The following is a 24,676-nucleotide window of genomic DNA, read 5'->3' as shown; positions in this document are numbered from 1 at the left end:
TGCAAAAAAGATAATTAAATCCGAGCATTTTTCAATGAAGTCCGGGCAACCAAGTCGGACTGGACTTTTCTCAGATTTTGTGTTGAATATCCCGGATAAAACCGGGCCATCTGGCAAGCTTAATTTTTCCTCAATGTGACCTAGGCAAATATTTTAATAGCGTTTTCAAAAATCAGTTTTTTTTTAAATACTCCACAACAATTTGATTTTTTTGGCCCGCCGGCCAATCTCATTTCTGAAATTTGGCCCGTCTGTTGAAAATGTTGGCCACCCATGATTTAGATCTTCATGCTAGTTTGAAGCAATTAGAAAAACAGCTAAAAGCTAAAAATTCTCATTTCGCAAATCATAAATGTGTAGCAAATCATTAACATAAATTTGCTCGAAACTCGTGAAATAGTAATTCGGCCTATTCATAACTAAAAGTTTGTTATTTGTTTTGTTTACTTCGCAGTATCTCTCTGACAATTCTCTTTGGTGTTCTTGGAGACATCTGGTGGCTCAACCAAAAACATAAAATTGATTCAAAACGATCGTTGGAAATTTACACACGTTTCAAGGCTTAGCTTATACATCTGTTCATCTGTGCTAGAACGCCTAAATTTTGGACAATGGAATGCAAAAGTAATACTTGAAAGTAACCCGCTTCGAGATGTTTGATATTTTTTCATGAAATTTTCGCAAAATCTAGTTCAACGGTTCAATGTACACTCTACAAAATTTGAATTATTTACTATGACTGAAAAAAAGGTACAGCTATTGTCGTAAAGAAGGGAAATTTGAGATTGCTTCACAACATTCGCTGTATTTTTGTCAATTTTTATTGAAAATACTTGAAATTTGGCCAAAAGATGTACAAATGTTTGATCTAGTACCTAGCAAAGTTTGATCTAAATTGATTGAAGCGATCAAAAATGGGACCGGTATGAGAATGAGGTTCATTACTGTCCAACAGGCGATTTCAATCTTTTTTGGAGGGATGTTTGTATGGAAAACATCGTAATCATTTTTTTTAATCGGATTTTTGTTTCACAATTCCAAAATTTATCTCTTAAAATATAGTAAATTGATAGAAACTTCATTCCTGCTTTGATTGGAAAAAGAATACATTCGATTAAGAAGAGATTATTACGAAAGAGCTCGTTAATATGCATCAAATTCGTATATCAATTTTTTTATAGGTCGTTTCTGAAACTTCGTTCTTCTCATTTTGAGCTCTGTTGCAAAATTTCTATTTCCAAAAAAATCAGGGATGAAGCTTTTATCAATTACCAACCTTTTTGGTGTAAATTTGTGGTTTTGTGTTTGTTTGTTTGTATGTAATTTTTCTGTTTATCAAACCTTGCATCTCTAAGAAGCGCATTAGGTTTTTAATATTGAAAATTCCATACTTCATACCAATAGATAATCAAAATTAAGTAAATATAAAGGCATTAGTGTCTTTCTACAGTAGTACCAGCAATTCTTCAGCAAAGCTTTAATTTTTTTTTCAAATTTATAACATTTTAACATATTGTACTTTTTCACTATTATCGATACCTACTAAAATCTGAGAGGAATATTTTTAAAAAATTCAAGAATTGTTAAAATATTTAACATATTAAATAATTTAAATATGTTAATATAAAAAAAATAAAAAGTAGAGACATGTTGAAGTAATAACCATTCTGTTGCATGATTCTGCTATCTTTCAGTTTCCTTTCACGTTTCTATTCTGCATTATGGATACTAGGACTTGTCCGGCATCGTTATTGATGTTCGAAGAGAAAGAGCACTATTTTTAGACATTGTGAAAGTGTTGTCATACCTGGCCCCATTTTTTTTGACGCCGATGTGCAATTCGGTGTGAAATGTTCTATTCAGCCGACGCTTACCTGAACTCATGGGATCCTTTAAGTTAGTAATATTATAAGACAGAAGGAATAACTCCCATAAGTCGTTAGCCTTTGCTCTACATCATCATACGTCAGAAAGTTATTTCGAATTCCCATGGCAGATAGTTTTTAAAGAGCCCGTTTGAAATGTGTGTAAACACACACCATCTTGCCTTCTATACATGAAAATTCTGATTAAGTTTGCTACGTATAAGTTAAGAGCATACACGTTTAACTAAGATGTTAAAACGACTAAAATCGAAACAACAAGAACATTTCTATCCACCTTTTTTCCAAATCAATATAATTCAATTAGCAAACGTGTCAATAACATTTTAGAAATTTCTGTACGAGATGTCTTAGAGAGCATCCTAGACTTTTTGCTCCGGGAAATCTCTATATTATGGATAAACCTAATGTTCATTCATGATTAAAGACAAATATAGATACAAATATAAAAATACAAATATCGAATCTATTTTTTCTGTTACTGACTTGTTTTCTAAGAAGTTTGACACCTCAAAACAAACAGTGAGTTTAAATCCATCTAGTGAGTCAAAAAAAAACAGATGAAATATTTTTTGAGAATATTGAGCAACTTAAGAATACAGATTGAAGTTGTGGAATAGCGTGTTAGGAAGACAGTTCACATAAGTACTTTGGTAAAATTAGGTAAACTTCGAGCGGATTGAGACAATAACTCGAATTAAACTTTAAAAACTTACAGCAGGTTAACTGCAATATTAAGTAAGAATTTCAATAGTCATTTGAGAGTACTGATTGACATTCGAATGAAACAAGTTAGAGGACAAATGAAATGTTTAATTCTGGAAAGTCGAAAATCAATATGATTGTGAGGACAGCTCAATTTGTAGTGAGAGGACAGTTTGAAAATAAAAATCAAGAAATTATTTGAACCAATGAAAAGAATTTCAAGAGAACTAATAGAAGAGTTGAATATTAAAATAAAGCGAGTTGGCTAAGTAGAATGAGAGTAAAATTTTAAATTATACTTAAAACATCATACAGTGACTAAGTTGAGACTACAGTTGAAAAACTTGACAAATTACAATTCAAATGGATTAAGAGGAAAGCTTGGAATGAAACTAAATGAAACACAAAAAGAGTAAAGAACCGATGGAAATATTTGGTGAGAATCGAGAGTGATTTGAAGGAAACTTGAGAGGACAGATAAAGAAGTTACATCAAAAAGGTGAGATGTGGTCAGTTGACAGTACGGCTTAAATGTTTGAAAAAGCGGCTTTAATGATTTCAATATGCACTTTGTGACTCCAGGAAAATAAAACTTCAGGTGAGTTGTGAAGACAGCTTTTGATAACACATATAAAGAACTCCAGAGAAGGTCAAGAAAAGACAGCTGAATATTTACAGTAGCTGGTGATACTCTAAGCATTGAGAGCATAAGCTTTACATTGGGTTGAGAGATCTCTGATTTTTTTAGCATATCAAATTCTCGGAGAAGACAGCTTTCAGTTGAGGAAAAGAGAGTGAAAAGACGACTTCAAAAGGTATTTCGTGAAAACTCATTTTTAAATAGAAAGAAAGTAGTTTGAAAATAAAAAACTAGAAAATTAAAATGTTTTACGAAATTGAGGTCAGCTAATACATTTGATGAGATAATAAATACGACGGAATACTTCGAAAAAACTTTTAAAAAAATTGAACAGTTGAATTTTTAGTGTGGCAGTTCAAGAGGACAGTTCAATAACTCTGATAATTTTTTTTTTATTCAAAATTGTATTTATTCTTAAGTTATATCGTCTCATTTTCCAAAAACTAGCAGCAATTAACAATGTTGTATGGTAGCTGCTCTGAAAAACGATATTATTGAATTTTGAGCAAGTCCGTTTCAGCATTGTTTTAATAATAAAATTCGGAGAAATTGAAGAACTTTTTTTTTAACATTCATTGTGGACTTACTTTAAAAACAAACCATTTAGAATTTTTGAATGTCACGTTTTATCAATTCTTATGATAAGTCTTCAGTTAAATGTTACTATACTCTTCACAATGTTATATAAAGAAAGTACATCCTACGTCAGTAACCAATCCGATTTTTTCCTCTATCCCAATATGATCCAACCAGCAATTCAAAATCAAAACAAAACTGAAACTGATCGGTGATAAAAAGAGATCTGTACAGTTAAATCCACGCTTAAGATGACTGGCAAGTTTTGCAAGTTTGTTTCACTCGTCTTAGAATTTCGCAGCTCTTCTTCTACTGTGTTTGGCACAAACCAAATAGGTACGCAAAACTGTGTCGGAAACTTTCTAGATGTTGGACTTGTTTGCGCCGAAATTTGCCGGCTTTTTCAGCTCAGTGACTTGTTTTGAAGATTGAAGCTAGAAGCTTGGGGATGTAGGAAATTTGAAGCTTAGAACGTTCCGAACAAACATGCATCCCACTGGGTTCAGACCGCGAGATTGATCGATGTACAACGTAGAGAGAGATTTGAAGAAGATTAATTATATTTTTTACTGGCGGCGAACCCTCATGTTTTGTGTGGGTAGGTGATTCACTTGACGAATCAAAGCCAGAGGGATGGGAAGTCATTTTCTATGGCTCTGAATGATACAGTTTTTGTCTATGAGCAGCGAAATAAATCGGCATAAGTTTGCTTTGTGTTTGAGATGCGAGAAATTGAAAAAAGAATCATAGAACGGGTTCCTCGCCTGAAGTTTGGCGTCTCGCGTTGATGTCTTACGTCGTGCTTTCACGAAAGTCAGCGCCAGAGAAGACACTTGTAATTTATTTGCGTTTTTAATTCTTTTTTGTTTCTAATTGGTTTGACAAATATTCATCAGGTAACCTTCCGAAAGCGCTTATTTTATTGTTTACGAATAGGGGGTTCCTGGAAGCAAATGGAACGGGAATTTTCTAACTGCAAATATGGTCAATTTGATGGCTGTCGACTGTGGATGTTTATATAATTATAATTGAATTTGAAAATTCAAATCGTTGACAATTATGGTTTGCAATGTGATATGGAGATACAGTCAAACTGTTAGGGGAACATGCCCTATTATGCGCCACCTAAGCGAATCGCTGATTTTCTATGTATTCCACGTACAAATTGTGTTAAAAATGGGTGCAATCGTTGAAGAAAATTGTTTTCTATAAATGCCCATGATTTTTTATTACTCAAATTGCTATAGTTGCTTCAAAAACTTGATTTTCAAAAACCTCATTCAAATCCACAGAACAAAACTGTGTTGCAAATACGCGCCACCGTGTATTCAATACGCGCCCTGCAGCCGAACACACCCGAAAGCAGCCGAAGACCGAAAACACACCAATACTTACAGACACTTTGGTTGAAAATAAAATCAAAATGGACTAATCAAAATTTTAAAAAAAATATAAAAGTAGATTTTTTGGGCTGAATTAACGCTCAAAAAATGGTTTTAGACTTTTAGTTTGTTTTCAATGAAAATTGGCCTTTTTGAAAAATTAATGCTATTTTCAGCCTACTATGATTGGCGCGTTATAACGAGCGCATGGGCCGTGATAAAACATACCCATAAAAAGCATACCATAGCGAGTTCGGTATATTTTTTTAGCATTAAATCGTAGTTTAGATTCTCCTCTATCGATGTGTCAGAAAATATTGTCTTATTCGTTTTTCTCTGCTTGGTGACACCTTATTGAAAGTGTTTTAAAATTTAGATCGAAATGAAGAAAAACCTAAATTGTGAAATTATCACGACACAAGAGCATTTTAAGGAAAACTTCATACTTGCCATGACCAATCACAGCATTTAGAACAAATTGGTGCAATTTTGCAGGCTTAAAATGCTTCAGATTCTTCAAAACAAGGGTGGCGCGTATTAGCCACATGGGGCGTTATATGAACTTTTCCCCTATATTTGTTTTTTTTTTTTATGAAATGGTATAATATTTCTTACAGAATTAATTTTGGAAGCATTCAAAGACCATTCAATTCATTTGTCAGTATCTAAAAGTATCGTTATAAGTGCAGAAGATAAAAATAAACTGCACAGATTAAGAAAAGTTTTCCAGCTTCAAATTCAATTCCATTGTAAAGATTTAGAATTACGAATCAAATCATGGACCAGAGTTTTCAAAAAATAGCAAAAATTAAGAATCCATATTAACCAAAATTACAACAAAACTACTTGATAACTTATTTCTAACTTATCATAGTCCTAGGATTATCAGAAGCTTAGGAAATGAAAATATTAACAGTAACTCACAACTAAATTTAAAAGCCCATCAGATCAAAATCATAAAACATATTCAGAATTCAGAATTTAAATATGAAATTAGAATTCACAAATCAAATATTGCGAAATCCAATCAGAATCAGTTTTCAGAATCTAGATTCACTGAAAGAAGGAGAAAACTGTACAAGACGTAACAACGAGGTAAGATGGCCCATTAGACTGAGTCGATTTGGGTCATTTTTGAATTGCTCAAACCCTGGGGTCTAAAAAGATTCGTCTTGGTGTAAAACTCTTCTATGAATTTTTGTAGAAATTATAAGTAACGTTTACATGAGTAAATTTGAGCTTTTAGATTTGTATGGGGAAATTGAATATTTTGTACTGAAAATTCACCATAATTTTTGTTCCTTCTGTTGAACCGAGCTTGCTTTTGCTTTTTGTGCCAATTTATCAATTCTCTAAAGGAAATTTTCTGCTGAACAACTTTGTTGAAGACCGTAACTTCGTAACTTATCAGACAGAAAGGTAGCTATTTATCAGGGGATATAAGAAACAACAAGTTCAATTGACATCACTGCTGGGTGCCTAGCGAGGTATTGAATGACTACTGTTTGCGCAAAAAACGGTCCTCTCAGTTTAGGGTATATTCGCGCCACATCAAATTTCCCATTTGAAACACCTATTGCGCGCACCCCCTTTGTTAAAGCCAAATTCTTATGGTCAGTTTGTTGGCGGACCAAACCACCGCACAAAGCGGAGAAGAAAAAATAGATCACTTGCTATCCAGTATCAATCGCGCGCAGTTTAATCATTATTCAGTCCGAACAGTTAGAATAAACGCTTTAAGATCGAACATTGTAGCTGGTTTTTACTTGAAATTAAACGGAAGTAAAGTTTATTGAGTGCGGTTTTTATGACTAATCCGAAAGTCAATTTTTGTCGGTAACAACTACTTTTCATGCAATACTTCGTAAGGCACCAGCAGTGATGTCATTTGAATTTATTGTTTATCAATGCAAAAAGACATACCCCATATTTTCAGTACAAAATATCTAATTTTTCCATACAAACCTAAAAGTTCAAATTTACTCAAAATTTCTGCAAAAAATCATGGAAGTTTTAAACCAAAACGAGTTTTTTAAGCTCCAGGGTTTGAGAAAACAAAAATGTTTTAAACTATGTTTTTTTAAATTTTTATTGTAAAAACACCCTTTTTTGTTAAACTTTTCGATGAAAAGATAACTAAAACGACTTTAATTCTTTGAAACGGAAGAATTTATCGAATCGGCGTGAAACTTTGCATATATTTTTCGAAAATTTGTGTTTTTCTTACAAACGCGAAAGTAAGTAAATAAAATTTAAAAAATCTGAAAGAAATGACCAAATATGGTTTGAAATATGAAGAGTCGTTTGGCATTATCTCAAATTCGATCACGTTTGCACTTTAACCCTTTTGACTCCGAGGATTTTAATTAACATATAAGTCAATTCAAAGCCGTTTAGAGTTTAGAGAGTTAAATCACTCCCCCCACCCACCATGAAGAATTTTTCCAAGTGAAATATTCAGTACAAAAAATGAACTTACCGAGAGATCATTTGATCCCAAAAGAAGTTCAAAAATATGAGATGTCAGAAAACAGGATCTTGTTTTTCATCACTCTAGACTCTAATTTATTTTCAATTGTACGTTTAAATTTGTAAATCAGTTAAACTCTTGTACTGAATCTCAAAACTTTACACTATAACCCCACTTCGTGTTTAAAATTGGTTTTTACTGAGAAATGTCAAGAAACAAGTCAAAAATTCAAACCAACCATTTGAATTCCAAAATTTATTCATCCAATACTTACTTTACACATCACAAGTTAGTTGCCAAGGTGACAGGTTTTGAATACTCACGATAGTCAATTTATGCTGATATGGAATATTTCTCACGAAACCAATTTTAGTTTAGATTGAATTTTGTGTCTCTCATTTCTCTGAATGCTAAACTCCATATTAAAATGGGCTTCGAAAAGTTACATAAGGCAACAAAACTAACATTTTTCCGGGGGTGCAAATGATGTAAGAGATGGTTGTGATTAACTTGTCTGCCCTGAATCCGAATATGCAATCAGCTTTTTGTCTAGCAGCTTTTGTTTTTGAAATCACTTTTGAAAATAGGTAAAATCATTTAAAAATTTCCTTTTTTTGGCAAAACTTTAAAATACTTTAAACAACTTAAAATAACATTAAAAAAAAAACAAAATAATGGTTGAAATCAATCAAGTTTCGCAAGTAATTACGATGACAGCGAAAAAAGTTTTAGAAGTTTTCTACTTGCTCTCTTAACTTCATTTAAACCAAATTGAGTTTCAAATATATTTAAAAAAAATCAAATTCAGGCTTCAAATATTTTTTTATGAAATTAAATTTTTTTATAGGCTTCTTCAGTAGTGTTGGAAATGTTTTTAATGATATTTTTCCAATTTCTAAAGTATGTAAAAATTTACTTTTTTAGATCATTCATCAACATCATCATCATCATTATTCCTAAAATAAACGAAGCATAATAAACATATTAAGAGCAAGTTTTTTAACCTTCATGTAGATTTGTTAGAGCATCAATGATTGATTATTTACACTCAGAATTGATTTACTCAAAACTATTTCCTTTTTTAAATTTTCAAACTCTATATAACCAAAACTAGGAATGTATCTTTCAAATCTTCTTATTTTGTTTATAGATTCAAATAAGTTTACCGAATATTTTAGATTTTTTAATTTAAAAAAAAAATTACAGAATTTTAAAAGCCAAACTAGTTTGTTTTTTTTTTAAATTAAAGTTAAAAAGTTTCTCATCGATTTTCAATTTTGAATTAGGCCGGAACAAATTTCTAATCCTTCTTTTGTCACTCGGAGTCGGAACATCGCGAGGGGGGACAGTAACAAATAATTTGGAATAAATTTCACGAAAGCTTGTATGCAACAAAATTGCATATCATTGCCCAAAACCTTAAAAAACTAGTAATTTTTTATCGAAAAATTCAATAAAATCAAGAAAACAAAAGGTGGAATAATTTCCATCTTCCAAAATTTGTTTCTTTCGTCTTGTAATTTTTTGGACTCTAGAATTTTTTTTCGAAATTAACATTAAATACTTCAAATTTTATTTATTTCCACTTTCGAGTTTTTGGAAATTTTGAAGGGGGGGGGGGGGGGGGGGGGTGTTGAGAAAAGAAGAAATTGATATTTGTTCCAGCCTTATTGTATTTCGAAAATGCTTTTTGGATTTGAATATGAATGGAAAATGTTTAAAAATGCTATAATCCAGTATTTCGACGGCGACAAAATATTTAGAGCTTGAAGTTTTAAACTTTAAAACTTGCACTTGAAAATATATAAACGTTCCACTTATTTTCATTACTTAACCATTTTTCTAACCTTTTTGAATCGTTCATTTTAATCTATGGAAATTTCGAAGAAGCAACTTTAAAGCTAAATTTTAATGCTCACTTAGTATTGATTAAATAAGTATTTGGTTGGTGCTTTAAATATTTACAACAAACTTTCAATTTCCTTCCTTTATTTTTATCAGTTTCTTATTGTTCATTCAAGAAATCACTTTAACCATAACCTGTATTTAAATGATGAATTGCACATGTTGTTTGATAAATATTTGAAGTTATTATTGTGTAATATTTTTTTTGGCTCTACTAGTAAAATTTGAATATGAAAAATTATTGATTCTCTGATTTTTAACACTAAAAAAAATTTGGTTTTTTTTCTTCGTGTCAGATAAAAATTGATCTTCAAGTTTGTGTTTTGAATCAATTCTTTCAAGTTCAAAATGGTTTTTTTTCTTATCAAGAATTCAATCCTAATCAAATTCACAATTCAGTTTAGCGTGTTTTAATATTTTTTTCAAATTCAAAATATTACAGCGTAATTTTTCAATCAAGCCTTCAATTGGAAATGAAGAAATGGAATGTTAACTAAACGATTTTTAAACAACAATGATTATCATTTCTCCGAACAATTTTTAACTATGATGAATTTCTTTCCTGATCTGGAATTTATTTTAGAATTCAGATTTAGTTTCTTTTTTAATCTGGGTTATAATTAATGCTTTTTGTTTCTGTGATAACATATTAGGGTGGGTGTTCCTAATTTGGCATGTGTACCTAATGTTAACATACCGTTTGATTTTAACTGTTTGTGACGTTATTTTCGACTTATAACAACTACAAAAATATGATAATGTAACGGATCATCTTAACTCTCATCATACACACAATACACACACAAAGACTCCTAAAATTTTTAGCAAAAACCTTTTTTTTTTTTAATATTTTCAAACTGAACAGGATTGAAAAATTTCACAAAATGTAACTTGACGATCTTTTTTCATCACTTTAAAAAATGTTCCTTACATGGAAAAATCATGAAAAAAATATTTGTTCCAATGTATCAATCGTTCGAGCGTAAAATGAACTTCATAATGCCATATTTTCAAAGCAATGGAAAACTCTCAACTATTTTCAGAAAAAGTTTTCTGAAATGTTGATTATGGGTACAATTGATCCCCTAGAGTTGGGTACAATTGATCCCCCTTCCAAATGGCATATTTTTCTTCTGAATTGATCGTTATGATTTCTGATTACGAAATTACTAATATTTATCCAAAAACTAATATTTATCAAACATTTGAATGAAGAAAAAAGCAAAAATAATTAATTTTCTCCTAATTATAAAAAAAACAGCGCCTTTCATGCAATGCTTATTAGCGTTGAGACAAAGTTATAGAATTTTCTTCATATGTCTGCTATAAATTGTGAAATGAGAACAAACATGACCAAAATAGTCAATTAACCTTCTATCTTGGGGTTTTGTTTGATTTTTTTTTCCAAGGATTAGGGCTTCCTGAATAAAAGATCAGGTCTCCTTCAATAGGGGATCAAGTGTCCCCTAACTTCAGAAAAATCGCAATTTTTTTACTCCCACGAAAATGCTTCTTGTTCATCAACGAGTTCAAGTATCGTTCTAATTTTTGGAGCATAGAAACTTGAAGTTACAAGCTGTCAGAAAATGTCAAAGACGGCGAGTTGCTAAATTTTTCCAAAAAGATATGGTGAAAATACTGAATCAAAGCAATCGAAAGATTCCTTTTAATTCAACCACGGTAAATGAAAAGTTCATATACCAGTATTTCGATAGCAACTTACTACATTCTTCAGTGAACGTTTTCGATTGAACGATTTTCATTTACCGTGGTTGAATTAAAAGAAATCTTTCGATTGCTTTGATTCAGTTGAATCATTCAACCAAGTAGGCTCATACCACAACAGAATGGTGAAAATAAAAAAAAGAGGATCAAGTATCCCCACTATCGCCCCCCTATCGGAAGAATTCAGTTGGAAATGAACTAACCGTACACTGCAATAAATTTAATTGAATATTGAAAGCTGACACTGAATTTTTGCAGCCATGGCCTTATAGCAACGCACGTGTTTTTTCGGATCTTTAAAATTTTTAATTTATTTAATTGTTTCCATTAGTAATTTTGTGATTGATTGTTTGAAAATATGTTCAAAAAGTGACCAAGTGTCTAGTGAAACACTGGTCACCGGAAGTGTTTCGGACGGGCTTGTGGTTTTTTTTAGGTTCATAATGTTAGCTTTGAGCACTTGGTTTTCCTGTGCAACTGATAGTGACGATCGTTGATTCGTTATTTTCCTGATTATCGTGGGTTTGTCTTACCCTCAAATCTAAACCAAGTCAACGGAAAAGTTGTCGCTGAGATGTAACCTCGTAAGCTCAGACGTGTTAGTTGAAGTTATGCGTACCGTAAATTTTAAGCTTTAACAGAAATTTGTTGGTGTAAAATGTGGGTTTTGGGCTTGGGCTGGGTTTGTGCTGCAGTTTTTGCACATTTAGTGTAAAGTATTTGTTGTTCTAAGTTCTTGGATGCTTCTTGATGAAGAGTTATAATCATCAAATTTTATGCATAAACATTGAGATTTGAATTGTTATGTGAATATTATTTTCCAAAAACCGACGGTCATATATATCAAGGTGATGTGAGAAAATAAGTTTTTTAAGGACGATAGCTATAGCGATCTTGGCATACTGTGATCAAATAAATTATAAGCACTGATTTGTAGACCGTTAAAATATTCCCTTAGCTTATTATATAAAGATAAGTATACTTTTTAAATGGTGAAGGGGTAAGATGTCAAAATGCGTATCTAACTATTTTTTTTCTTCTATATTCATATATAAAAAATTGCTTAACTCTATTTAAGGAGATTAGCGGGGGGTTGAACAGGGCATTGAATGATCCGAAAACTATTATAAAACGGATTGTGGAATTAAGCCAGCAATTTTTTTGGAAATTTGTTTCGAACAATTGGAGGGTAATAAGATAAGTCAAACCTGTCCCAAGCCAATGGTGCAATCCTGAGCAAACTCAGGTTTTAATTTGTTATATTTAGTAGAAATGTTGACTGTTAGGTTAGAAATATGACTTGTCATACTAATTTGAGTTTTCCAAATTTTTAATGTAAGGATTAAGTTAATTACTAAATTTCGAAATGTAGTTGTCAATAAGGATTCTGAATACATACTATAAATTTTTATTTTATCGATTGAATCGGCATTCATTTGATGATTTAAATTGTTCTACTAGTTTTATTAAAAATAGTTTGAATTGAATTTACTTTTTCCAGTCGAGCAATATTCATTAGATTAAATTATCCAAAGGAAATTTCCTATGGATGTTCAATTTTTTTCATTCATATAGGCTCTAGTGCCTTTACATTGTAACTTTCCTAAAGGTTACACATTTTTTTTTAATTTGTTCTGAACGTCACTCAATCATTTTCCCAGCGATCATTTACGCAGGTAGCTCGTTGATGACAAATTTTCGGATGGAAAGTGTTCAGCAGCAGTGAGAGAACAATTACTGTGCCCCTGTCGTTGCGTCATCTCTATGAATAGTCAGTCAGGCGGGTTGATAATTGCTGGCTTTTTAATTTGCTGCCTAAAGATGGGGTTTTCAATTAATTTTCCCCATTGTTGTAATGGAATATAAAACACCTTGGTGGAATATCTGTTTCCATCAGTTGCTGACCAGTTGCGATAACAATCAAGCACAATGCAAAAACAGAGTGTAGCGGCCCTTTTCGTTCTACTTTCTTTGGGAACAGTTTCTACGACCTCCATTCCGGTACCGGAACCAGCTGTTAAGCAGGAAAATGCCACCCAGGTAGCTCCGGATGGAGGCGTTATTGAGATCCAGAAACAATGTGCTGCCCAAGCTGGACTTCCGGAAGATATGAATGGTAACGTGAATGATTTTCCTAGATTGTGATGACTCATATAGGAACTTATGAGTACATTTTAATTTTCAGAGGAAGCAATGTTGAAGAATCGGGACAAGGTGGCCTGCATGCACCAATGTGTGATGGCCAAATTCAATCTTACCGATTCCGATGGCAACTTGAAGTTCGATCCGGTCGTCAAGGGAGTGAAGCAGTACTTCAATGCCTCCCAGTGGGAAGTTCCCCTGAAGGAAGCTCTGATCGATGAGTGTTACAACGAAAATAAGCAAGCGGCCAAGCCGGACGCGTGCAATCCGATGGCTCTCAGCTTCGGGGAATGTCTCTGGAAGAAGATCGATGCGGCCTGTAAGACCCCGGAGGGACAGGGTTCTGGCCAGTGTGCCGCGGTTCAGGCTCAGGTCAAGCAAACGTGCCACTCATTCTACCCGAAGGTTTGCGATGCAGCACAGCCGAAGCCTTAAGTTGTGCTCAGTTATGCACGATGAAAGCGGAGGATATATTTTTCTATATGAAATATCATCATAATTCTAGTCATAAGCACCACATTTATGTCGGAAATGGGTTGTATCAGTATTAGAATTATAAAATTTGCAAAATTCTCCATTTGTATGATCAGTTTTTGCAGCAGTGAGTTAGTTATTGATAAAGTCGATAAGAAAACGAAAGATTTGAAACTTAAGGTATGTGCTATTTACTCGAAAATAAATGATTCATGTAAATGGGAACTGAAACTATTTCCTCTGTAATTAAATGTCTATTATTTTTTACAACTTGTGTCTACTGAGGATTGGATTAGAATCCTAAATATCCGGTGAGTCTTAAGTAGCTGGAATAAACTGGTATTTAGTTTTCCGAAACACTGGATTAAGAATTTTGTTTCATTCGACTGTTGTATTCTTGATGACCAGCAGAGGGCATTTCGATTATGTTGTAAATCGTGGATTTCTTGAAGTCTTCCGTCGAAAAGTGCCTTGGTATCTGCGAAGCCCACAAAGAGGTGAACAAAACCACTCACAGTCGTTAGTCGCTAGTTGAGATGAACATGTGCAAAATCTTGTCCAAAGGTTGACTCGAAGGTTTCAAGCTAAGGGGTGTTCGGATCAAAAAGTTGTCAACTTAAATTCGCCGTATTCTTTCTAACCATTCATATGAAAAACCTGAACACTTCTCATTTTGTAGATATGCGTGTGTGAAGAATGATGCTTTGGCTTCGGCTTTCGACATTAGGTCTTTAGTTTTCAAAATGGCGTCCAAGCAAGAGGAACTACAAACCAGAATTTTGTGCACTTCGTGGAAATCCAACTACACGCACGCAGAAACAGTAAAATCGTTGAATGTGGCGAAATCAACCGTCACCAAAGTAATAAAAGTGTTCGGGGAATGTATTTCGACAACCAGGAAGCTGGGATCTGGGGTAAATCGAAATCCGGGAGCCGCAGTGACGAACTGAAGAGTGGATAGCACTTTCAAGCGAAACTCCAATCTCTCCGTTCGAGATGTCGCCAATAAGTTGGGAATATCGTCTACAACCGTTCATGAAGCTTAAAAATGATCCGGACGGATTCTGCGCCGAAGGAAGGAGATAAGGTAATTGTACAAAATCTGATAAATTTTCAAAAATTTCGATTTCTGGAAAGTGTTACATTAGTTTTTTTTTCTTTGAGGGATGAATTATCTGCGTAGGATAAAAATCCCAGAAAAAGAAAAAAAATCATCCAGTTTTACGCAAATTTAGGAATTTTATAAAAATTTCAAAGTTATTTTAAAACAAAATGAATCTTAGGTATTTTTCAAACAATACGCTTTTAAGGCTTCAACAAATTTGTTACATAAACTCAAATCTCTTATTTTAAAATGATCAAAAAGCCGTTTTGTGATGTCAGAAATAATTATATTTTTTTATTTAAATTTTCTAAAGTTTGGAGAAGATAATTTTTTTTTAAATTTTGCGTCTCTGAAACAAGAAAATCTAGGCAAAATTTGGATCCACCTTGAGATTTTTTTTTGATTTTTTCCAATAATTTAAGCTATATTGACCTTCAGCTATATTTTTATGTAGTTTTTGTTGAAATTGGCCCACAATTAACTAAGATATTTGAACTTATACGAAACGTAAATATACAGCATATTTTTGTTGTTGTACTTTCCCAACCCCGTCTTTAGACTGGGTTCATGATTCAACTCTCCTTCTAAACTTAGGATATATTTTTTCTATCAAAAAATCAATCCAGAATAGTGGTAACTATTACGATATATATGATCAACTTTTTTTTCAAATCTGGAAAAGAATTATAATTTAATTTCAACCAATACCGTGTGAATGATCTGGAAACCACATTGACGATATGATTGGCGTGAATCTTAAAACCAAGCCAAATTGGGCAAAAATCACTTCAAGATCTTGTTTAGAAAATAGTCACCTGACAGGGCCGTAGGAAGAACCGACTCATGAGGGGAGAGGAGGGGGGGGGGGGGGAGGAGGGGGGGTTAGGTTTGTTGACTGTTTATATTACCTATGATTTTTTGCCGAACAACGCTCGAATCTTTTTTTTAATTTTCAATCTGAACTCGGAATCTGAATTCAAAAATTGAACTTTGAATGTGTTTCCAAATTTCCATACGATTTCTGAAATGCGCAAAAAATACGATTTCCGAATCTTTATTGTAAATCAGAATTTTTTGAGCCAATTTTTAGAGTCCTCATTCATGAATCCTTTGTTTAAATTCTGTAGTGATGGTTTAATCTTAATTCATTATTTTATTTTTTTATTTTTAATCTGTTTTGTGAATCTGAATTAAAACGTGAACTTCAAATGATGTATCTGATTCTGAGATTTCAATGTTGGATCGCCACTTTGAAGCTATAAATGTTTGAATTTAGTGTTAGAATAAAGTTTAAGAACTTCACATTTGAATATTAAAAAAAATCTTCTTTATTCATATACGGAAAACTTTTATTATAATATTGAAAATGTAGGTATATGGTTTTCGATAAACATGATTCAAATTAGATATGAAATGAAAAACCAAATTTGAACCAGGATTTCAAAGCAGCTTTCAATTCCTAATTTCTTATGATTATTTGAACTGAAAATCAAGAATTCTAAACTTGATACAAAATCAGAAATACGAAATTATTTAGAAATACAATTTTGGTTATGGCAATATGGAACCAGAACCTCCAAAATGGGTTCAATTTAAAATTTAATATTTAGACCTGATTTTCTTTGATAAGTCAGATTGTCCGGTTTTAACTGGGTTGGCCTGGATGCCTTATATAAAATTTTGGAAAAGCCCGGTTCAACCCAGTTGCCCGGATTTCATTGGAAAAGCCCGGATTTTGTCCCAAATACCCCCCCCCCCCCCTCCCCGTTCCTACGGTCATGTCACCTGTTTAAACGTTCTACTTGAGTTTGTAGATTTGTTATATTTGGTATTCGATTTTTATTTTGCATGGCTGCCTTTTTTATATATGATTCGTTACTGGAAACTGAAAATCGATACCAAAATTTAAATTTTAATTTTTGAATTTAAAATGAACACACACACACACATGACTTTATGATATTTTATAGTTTTCAAGCTTCAAAACTTATACAAGTGAACAGCATTTTTGATAGCTGTATTTCAATTATTGATTCTGGATGATTTTGGCGTCCTGACTCGAATTTTTTGTTGGATTTTAATATGACATTCAAATTTAAGAAAATGAATCAATTTTGAAAGAAACCTAACTTACAAGAGAATAAACAAACAAATATAGAAATCAAACACTGAAAAGAATGGTTTGGATATTTCATTTTGAAGATTTCAAATCATTTTCAAATTTTTTGAAGGCTGCAAAACGGTTTTACTACTGCTTAAAAAATATCTAGGATCCAATTAAATTTAAAGGTTTCTTAAAATTTTGTCAAACTTTCTGTATATTGCAGAATTAGAAAAAAAATAAACAAAATGAAAACTCCTATAATGTTTTTCTCAGAAGTCAAAATGACTCGCGCTATCCGAGAAAGATGATAATTGAATTCAAACCTTCATATTCAGAACTTTTATAATATTCTACAGCAGGGGTTTTCAGATCATTTGCTCGGCGGAGCACTTTTTAAAACCAAAAATTTTGGCGGAGCACCTACATTTTTGAAAGAATGAATAACCCGAGTTTTGAAAACTTAATAGTATTTATCGTTCAAATAAGATGTGCCTTGTCATCGTAGTCAATAAAATCAGTAATGGCTACTCTTCGAATAGTCTTGTTTTTATTGACAAATTATGTGTCATCAAAAATTTATGATATCAATAGAACAAATACGCTTTCTTAGATTTCTCAAGCTGTAACAAGTATGGTTAAATTTGTGTCAGTTGTAGCCTGACATCTCGTTCCACGTTTAGTCTGGATCGGTATTTTGTCTTCGTTGCGATATATGAGGAAAATCCAGACTCACATAGATAAGTTGTGGAAAACGGTAGAAGAATAACTTTTGCTTTATCGGACAAAATTTAAAATTTATTTTTCAGTTACCACCAATCTCCAACGACTTTTTGGATACGAATCATTCCTGAAGCTTTGAATCCGATGTCATATCTATCAATCGTTCATAGTCTTGTAATGTTAATGATTCTGGTTTATTTGATATAAAAATAGGCTGTTTCACGCATTCGAAGTCTTCGATCTTTTTATTTTTTTATGATATTCTTCAGGAAAAATGGCTGGAAGCTGTTCACCAAAATCCTGCGGCAAAACATTGTAATTGATATTGTAAATGACTTCACTAGAAACGTGGGCCTGTTAGTTTAAGTTTACACCAAGGAAAACAAAAATAAATTTATCAAAAAAGTGTCGTGATTGTCATAGTTCTTGGAAATTATCGGATGATAACTTCAAGGTTATTTCTGATTGAATGCTTCTTAAATTCGAAAAGTGTCCAAGTTGCGCTTTTAGAGCGATTCTGCCCAAAATTTGATTTTTTTCTTGATAGTTATGATTTTGCCGTTTTAATCGAAGATTGTTATTCCTTTGCCTTGCATTAAAAGACTTAATTCAAACAGGCGAGACAACTTTTTTCTAGAGATAACCAGCGATCTTCGGTATGAAGAAGTAGCGTGGAATGTTGGTTACCCATCTCTTCGCACAACGCTTTGAACATCCTTGAATTTTTCGGTCGAGCCTTAATAAAGTTGACTATTTTTACGCTTTCGTCTAAGACTTCCTTCAAAGCGAGTGCATGTTGATGAAGGATGTAATGACTACTACCGCAACTTTTGGTATTTTCTTTGATCTTGGCAACGACTTCAGCAGTATTTCCAACTATAGCTTTCGCACCATCCATACATATGTACATCAATGCATTTTTCCATGGAATTTTGTTGTCCGTAACATAATCATCAATTATTTAGCTTGAAAATTTAAGCCCCCTACGTGGAAGTTGGCAACGGTTTGCAAAGGAACAAGTGGCCTGGCTTCGACCAGACCGAACTGAACGCCATGAGAAAAATTTTATACTGCTGATTTTGGAACTCATCTTATTGTTATGCGAGACCAAAAATACTTAAATAATTCACCGGGATGCGTTTCTCGGAATATAAACTATTGATTCTCGTTGTTAAATTTAACAGATTCCGTCTATTGTTGAAAATATTTGTACATTAACCTCAAGTGACTCGAACAAATGCTGTTGGCGTTCAGTTCGGTCTGGTCGAATCCCGACCAAGTCTTCTTCGAAACATTCAGAATCTTGATAGCGAACAAATATCATCAGAATTGCTAGTCTTGCTACATCTGAGGATTCGTCAAGCTGCATGTCGAATTTTGAAGTGCTCAATCACTTTCAACATCTTCAGCCATGTCACAAATTAGCCGCGAAACCGTGTTGTCAGCAATGGGAATCGAATTTACCAATTCCACTGTTTTATTATCAACCTTGATACGGACGATGATGATTTGGCTAGTGAACGGTAGACAATGTGCAACTCGAGACCCCATACACCCAACCTTCGGGTAGTGTTCATACCCAGCAAACATTTATGAAGGTATAACGCAGAAACATTAGAATTATTCAAACAAATATACCAGATGAAAAGATTGTATTAAACTTACCAAAATAGCATAATAGCCAAATTTGTATATAGCATATATACAAATCGTTAATGTCGAATTAGCATATTCTCAACTTTTTGGAGACATATTTACGAATTGACTAAACTGCTATCCGATTTAACTTTTTTTGAGCAAAGCTTGTCGTAAAGGAATGATGGAAATTCACTCAATACCAACTTATTTACGACGGTTATCGAAAATGTGTTACTAATCGATTTGGATTATCATTTCTATTACGATTTCATGTTAGCTGGGTATCACCTCTTGTCTGCAACTCCGATTCTCTACCTCCCCGTGGTGCTAGCTGGGGTGCGAGCAACCTTTGCGGAGATCGGGTACCCAACCCTGGTGGATGCTTTGGTCGCATGCAAACTGAGTTAGGGGGCTTCGTACGCGTATGTTCTGCATGTCAGGGGCGGCGTGCGGAGTGCAACAACGTCCTGGTGGTGTTCGGGACCCAAAACAGCAACATTACGACGGTCCTCCTGCGAGAAAGTGGGGTAGCTGCGGGCCTTGCGAGCCCATGACTACAAAACAAAACATAAGCAACGAACAACGAACAACAAATTTCGGATGGAAATCGGCAAAGACCCACGCGACGAAAAGGGACTAGCGGTTGGAAACTTGGAACATGGAACTGCCGATCTCTAAATTTTGTGGGCAGTACTCCAACGCATTAAACAGCCGCAAATGCGACATCGTAGCGCTGCAGGAGGTATGCTGGAAAGGCTCCACGGTACGAACGTACCCAGATGGTCGTGCCATCTACCAGAGCTGCGGCAACACACATGAGCTTGGAACAGCTTTTATAGTGATGGGAAAGATGCAAAAACGCGTGATCGGGTGGTGGCCGATCAACTCACGAATGTGCCGGTTGAGAATCAAGGGCCGGTTCTTCAACATCAGCATCATCAACGTGCACAGCCCTCACCTCGGAAGTACCGGTGACGACAAAGACGAATTTTACGCGCAGCTGGAGCGTGAATACGACCGTTGCTCAAAACATGATATCAGGTTCGTCATCGGGGATTTTAATGCTCAGGTCGACCAGGAGGAAGAATTCAAACCGACAATTGGAAGGTTCAGTGTGCACCAGCTGACCAACGAAAACGGCCTTAGACTTATAGATTTCGCCACCTCCAAACGAATGTACGTACGTAGTACCTTTTTCCAGCACCGCCTCCCACACAAGTACACCTGGAGTTCACCGTACCGAACGCAATAACAGATCGACCAGGTTTTGATTGACAGCCGGCACTTCTCGGACATCATCGACGTCAGATCCTGTCGAGGCGCCAACGTCGAGTCGGATCACTATCTGGTGATGGTGAAGATGCGCTAGAAACTCTCCGTAGTGAACAACACACGAAACCGGCGCCCGCCTCGGTTAAATATCGCACGACTGAAGCAACCTGAGGTCGCGGCAGACTACGCGCAATCGGTCGAAGCAGCGCTGACGACAGAGAGTGAGCTTGACGAAGCCTCTCTCGAGGACTGTTGGGATACCATCAAGACAGCCATCAACAGTGCTGCGGAGAACGTCATCGGTTATGTGGAGCGAACTCGACGGAACGACTGGTTCGACAAGGAGTGTTGGAGGGTGATGGACGAAGAGAATGCCGCGCGAGCGGCAGTAGTGCAAAGAGGCACCCGTCGAAATGTGGAAAATCACCGACAACGGGAGAGGCAGCGAGTCCGATTTTTTCAGGAGAAAAAGCCCCGCCTGGAGGAGGAGGAGCTCGAGGAGCTGGAGCAGCTGCATCGTTCCCAAGAAACACGAAAGTTCTATCAAAAACTCAGTGCATCCCGCAAAGGCTTCGTGCCGCAAGCCGAAATGTGCCGGGATAAGGACGGGGGCATCCTGACGGACAATCGTGAGGTGATCAAAAGGTGGAAGCAGCACTTCGATGAACACCTGAACGGCGCACATGCAGGAGATCAAGCCGGTGGGGGAAGGTACATCGCCGGCGTAGCCAACGACGTAGAGGAGCCACTCCCAACGATGAGTGAAGTTAAGGAAGCCATTCGCCAGCTGAATAGAAACAAGTCGGCTGGGAAGGATGGCATCGCAGCCGAACTCATCAAAATGGGCCCGGACAAGTTGGCCGATTGCCTACACCGGTTGATAGTCCGGATCTGGGACATAGAACAGCTACCGGAGGAGTGGAAGGAGGGGGTAGTATGCCCCATCTACAAGTGGGGCGACAAATTGGACTGTGAGAACTACCGAGCGATCACTGTCCTCAATGCCGCCTACAAAGTGTTGTCCCGAATCCTACTCCGCGGGGGCACAACGAGCGAGGTGGTTAGACCAAGTGGAGCGGTTGCCATGGACCGAGTGAATTTTAGGAATTATGTTCGACAAGTTATGTCGTGAGACGGAATACTATGTAAATAAAATAAAAAATAAATACGGACGACGTTTTGAATACAAGGTTTGATTAAGTTTTCAGCAATTGTATGCGCTTCTCCAGCTTTTCCAATTGGTAGATTGCCAGCCTTTTCATTGAGTGTTTTGCACACTCAGTCCTGCAATACAACGTTGTTCGATCGAAGCAGTGCACTTTAACATTCCACCATTCTTTGCCAACATCCCTGCAGGGATTCAGCCGCCGATTTCTTATGTTACAATAAAAATGAGATATCAGAGATTTTCAAAGTTGGTTTATGATTTTCGTTGCGTACGTCGCGGAGCACTTTCAAAAGTTTCGCGGAGCACGATCTGAAAACCCCTGTTCTACAGTATTGCTTAAAAAAGAACACAAATTTCTAAAGTGAATTTTTCTCTTTTTTCAGAAATTATCTCTCAAGTAAAGTTATCTCTAAAACAAGCGGTAATAGAAAAATTAATTGAATATCAGTGGGATCAGTGCCTTCAAATAAGTCCAACTTAGCTATGCATATTGGAAAAATGTGAATTTGGTTGCCTTCATATTTGTGTTAAAAAAATTATAATATGTTAAATAGAATAGAAGTAATCTAAACCCCATTTGAAAGTGGTGTTGAGAAAAATTACAAAAAAGCGCTGAAATTAAGTTCTTTATCTTATGTGGTTATGCAATTTTTGTCAATAATTAAAAAAAAATGTTTCTTGAACTATGAAGTGTTTTGTAGAACTAAAGTTGCATGTACCCATAATAGGAATTAATAGGAATTTGAGGAAATTAACTGCAAGTTGACCCAATTTGACTGCAATTTAAATTTCTAACTTCTAACGGCAAATTAAATAACCTCTGTTGTTTGATGAACATTTCCACGGAGTGAAAATGTTTTAAAATTCAAGGTTATAAGTTCGAGCATTTCCGTGTATTTTGCAAAGGTTTTTTCCGCTTGGGGGGAGGGAGGTGGGGGTTAGGTTTGATCACCCAGATCACCCAGATTACCAAGTTTACCCAGATCACCCCCCCCCCCCTCCCCCATAGGACCGCGCATGATTTGATGGTATCAAACTGATGATGATATAGTTTCGCACATCGCGAGACAGTTTTCAAAATTTTTGATTCTCATAGACAATTTGAAAAATCGAGTAATCGATGTACAAACTTTTACATTACATTACAAACTTTACCCAGTATGACGGATTGGCTCAATGATATCACCCTCAATCTTTATATTGCGTTTATTATTCTATACCAACACATAATACAAATATTTTTCGGACAATCAACCAATCTGGGCTAAAATGCATCAAAATGCAAATCAAAGATTCACCTTTTAAATCTCGTTTCCATATGCTGGAATAAGCTCTTTATGCACCATGCGTTTGTTAATTTCGAAATTTCATCCACCCAAATATTAAGTTTTATGATTTCAGCTAGTAGATTTTTTTGTAGTAATTATTACCAATAAATGTATGCAGCACCCTTATGCTTTTGCTTTTAAAACATTTTTGACAGAAAAAAATATTATATTTAGTTCGAACAATACAAAAAATGACTTCAATTTGTGCTTTATGCGTTATGACATCCCAATATATCAAAAACTATAAATTTTCCAACGTTTTCATTTCATTTTTTTTTTATTTAAAACAAAGTTTGTTGCAACTTAACCCTTTTTCTTAGTAGCGTTAAAATCGCATGTTTTTGTAAATTTAAAAATAACTGGTAAAACCAACAATTTGTCTGACTACGTCAATTTGATGTCTCATCATTTTTGAAACTTTTAATGTAACTTGTATGGTCCGGAGATAACAATAAGTTTTTAGAAGCCATTGAAGTTGAGAAGTGTTGCAAGATGCCACAGTTGATGGTATATGATAAAATATGAGAAAAAAAAAGTCTAGACACAATTTTACCGTTTGTTTGAGCCGTGCCGCTATTAAGCCTGCCTTTTTCCTGATACCTAATACCGAGATATTAGGTGCGATTTCTGGAGTTTATACTTTTTTGGCCTTGAGTTTAACTAAAACCAAAACAAATTATAGGGGGTGATTGAATATTTCAGGCATTTGCATTATTTTTAGAAAAAAAAAATCAAACTTCTTAGAGCACCTGTATCCGTGGTCCAAACAGCCGGTTTAGACCCAAATTCCGACCCGAGCAACCGCACTGGTGATCTATTATACCAGTTTCAACCCAACTTTTTTTAGGGCTGGTATAAGGATTGATCCAAAACTGATGAGATTTGGATCCAATTTGACGCAGTTCTAAACCGTTTGACAGTTAATGGAACACGAGTGCAGTTGCCAGTATTTTCATTGGATCGGATCTAATTTCTTTGGTTCAATTCTTGTATAAATTAGACCCAAGAATAGACCACGAATACAGATGCCCTTATAGTAATTCAATACTGTTTACTTTAGTGAGTCACCTTTAGACAAATCATAACGGGGGATGCAGATTGTAAGATCATTAAAGATCATCGTACCCACAATTTAGGATGTTATCAATTTATTTTTGCTCACTGGACTTCGTAACCCTTTTGAGGAAATGTCTATAGTCTATGATATCTACTTGAGTCAATGGAAGTTTCATTTTTGTCGAACAGTAAACTACCCTAGGCTTAATGACAACTTCCTTCTCAAGCAGCACGGCTTTGTCGCACCCAAATCATTGCAGGTTGTAATTAAGATCTAAATGATCCATTGTGACACTACCCAGTGTCGTCTCATTCACGGTCAAGTCCGACCTGACCCGAAACTAATCGGGAGATCTTGACGATTTTTCCCGGTTTTCCAGACG

General features: G+C 34.9%; 1 protein-coding gene across 1 annotated transcript; it reads left to right on the top strand.

Annotated features, from left to right (window-relative positions):
- The first annotated feature begins 13,169 nt into the window (after positions 1-13,169).
- LOC129743624 (uncharacterized) lies at positions 13,170-14,153 on the top strand. The gene is made up of 2 exons (XM_055735705.1): positions 13,170-13,402; positions 13,472-14,153. The coding sequence occupies exons 1-2, from the start codon at positions 13,216-13,218 to the stop codon at positions 13,861-13,863; spliced, it is 579 nt and encodes a 192-aa protein (XP_055591680.1). The 5' UTR covers positions 13,170-13,215; the 3' UTR covers positions 13,864-14,153.
- Positions 14,154-24,676: the final 10,523 nt, after the last annotated feature.

Source organism: Uranotaenia lowii, chromosome 2 (assembly GCF_029784155.1).
Source record: "Uranotaenia lowii strain MFRU-FL chromosome 2, ASM2978415v1, whole genome shotgun sequence".
In the NCBI taxonomy this organism is placed as follows: domain Eukaryota; kingdom Metazoa; phylum Arthropoda; class Insecta; order Diptera; family Culicidae; genus Uranotaenia; species Uranotaenia lowii.
Note: the sequence above shows the minus strand (reverse complement) of the source record. Positions and strands in the feature narration are given on the sequence as shown.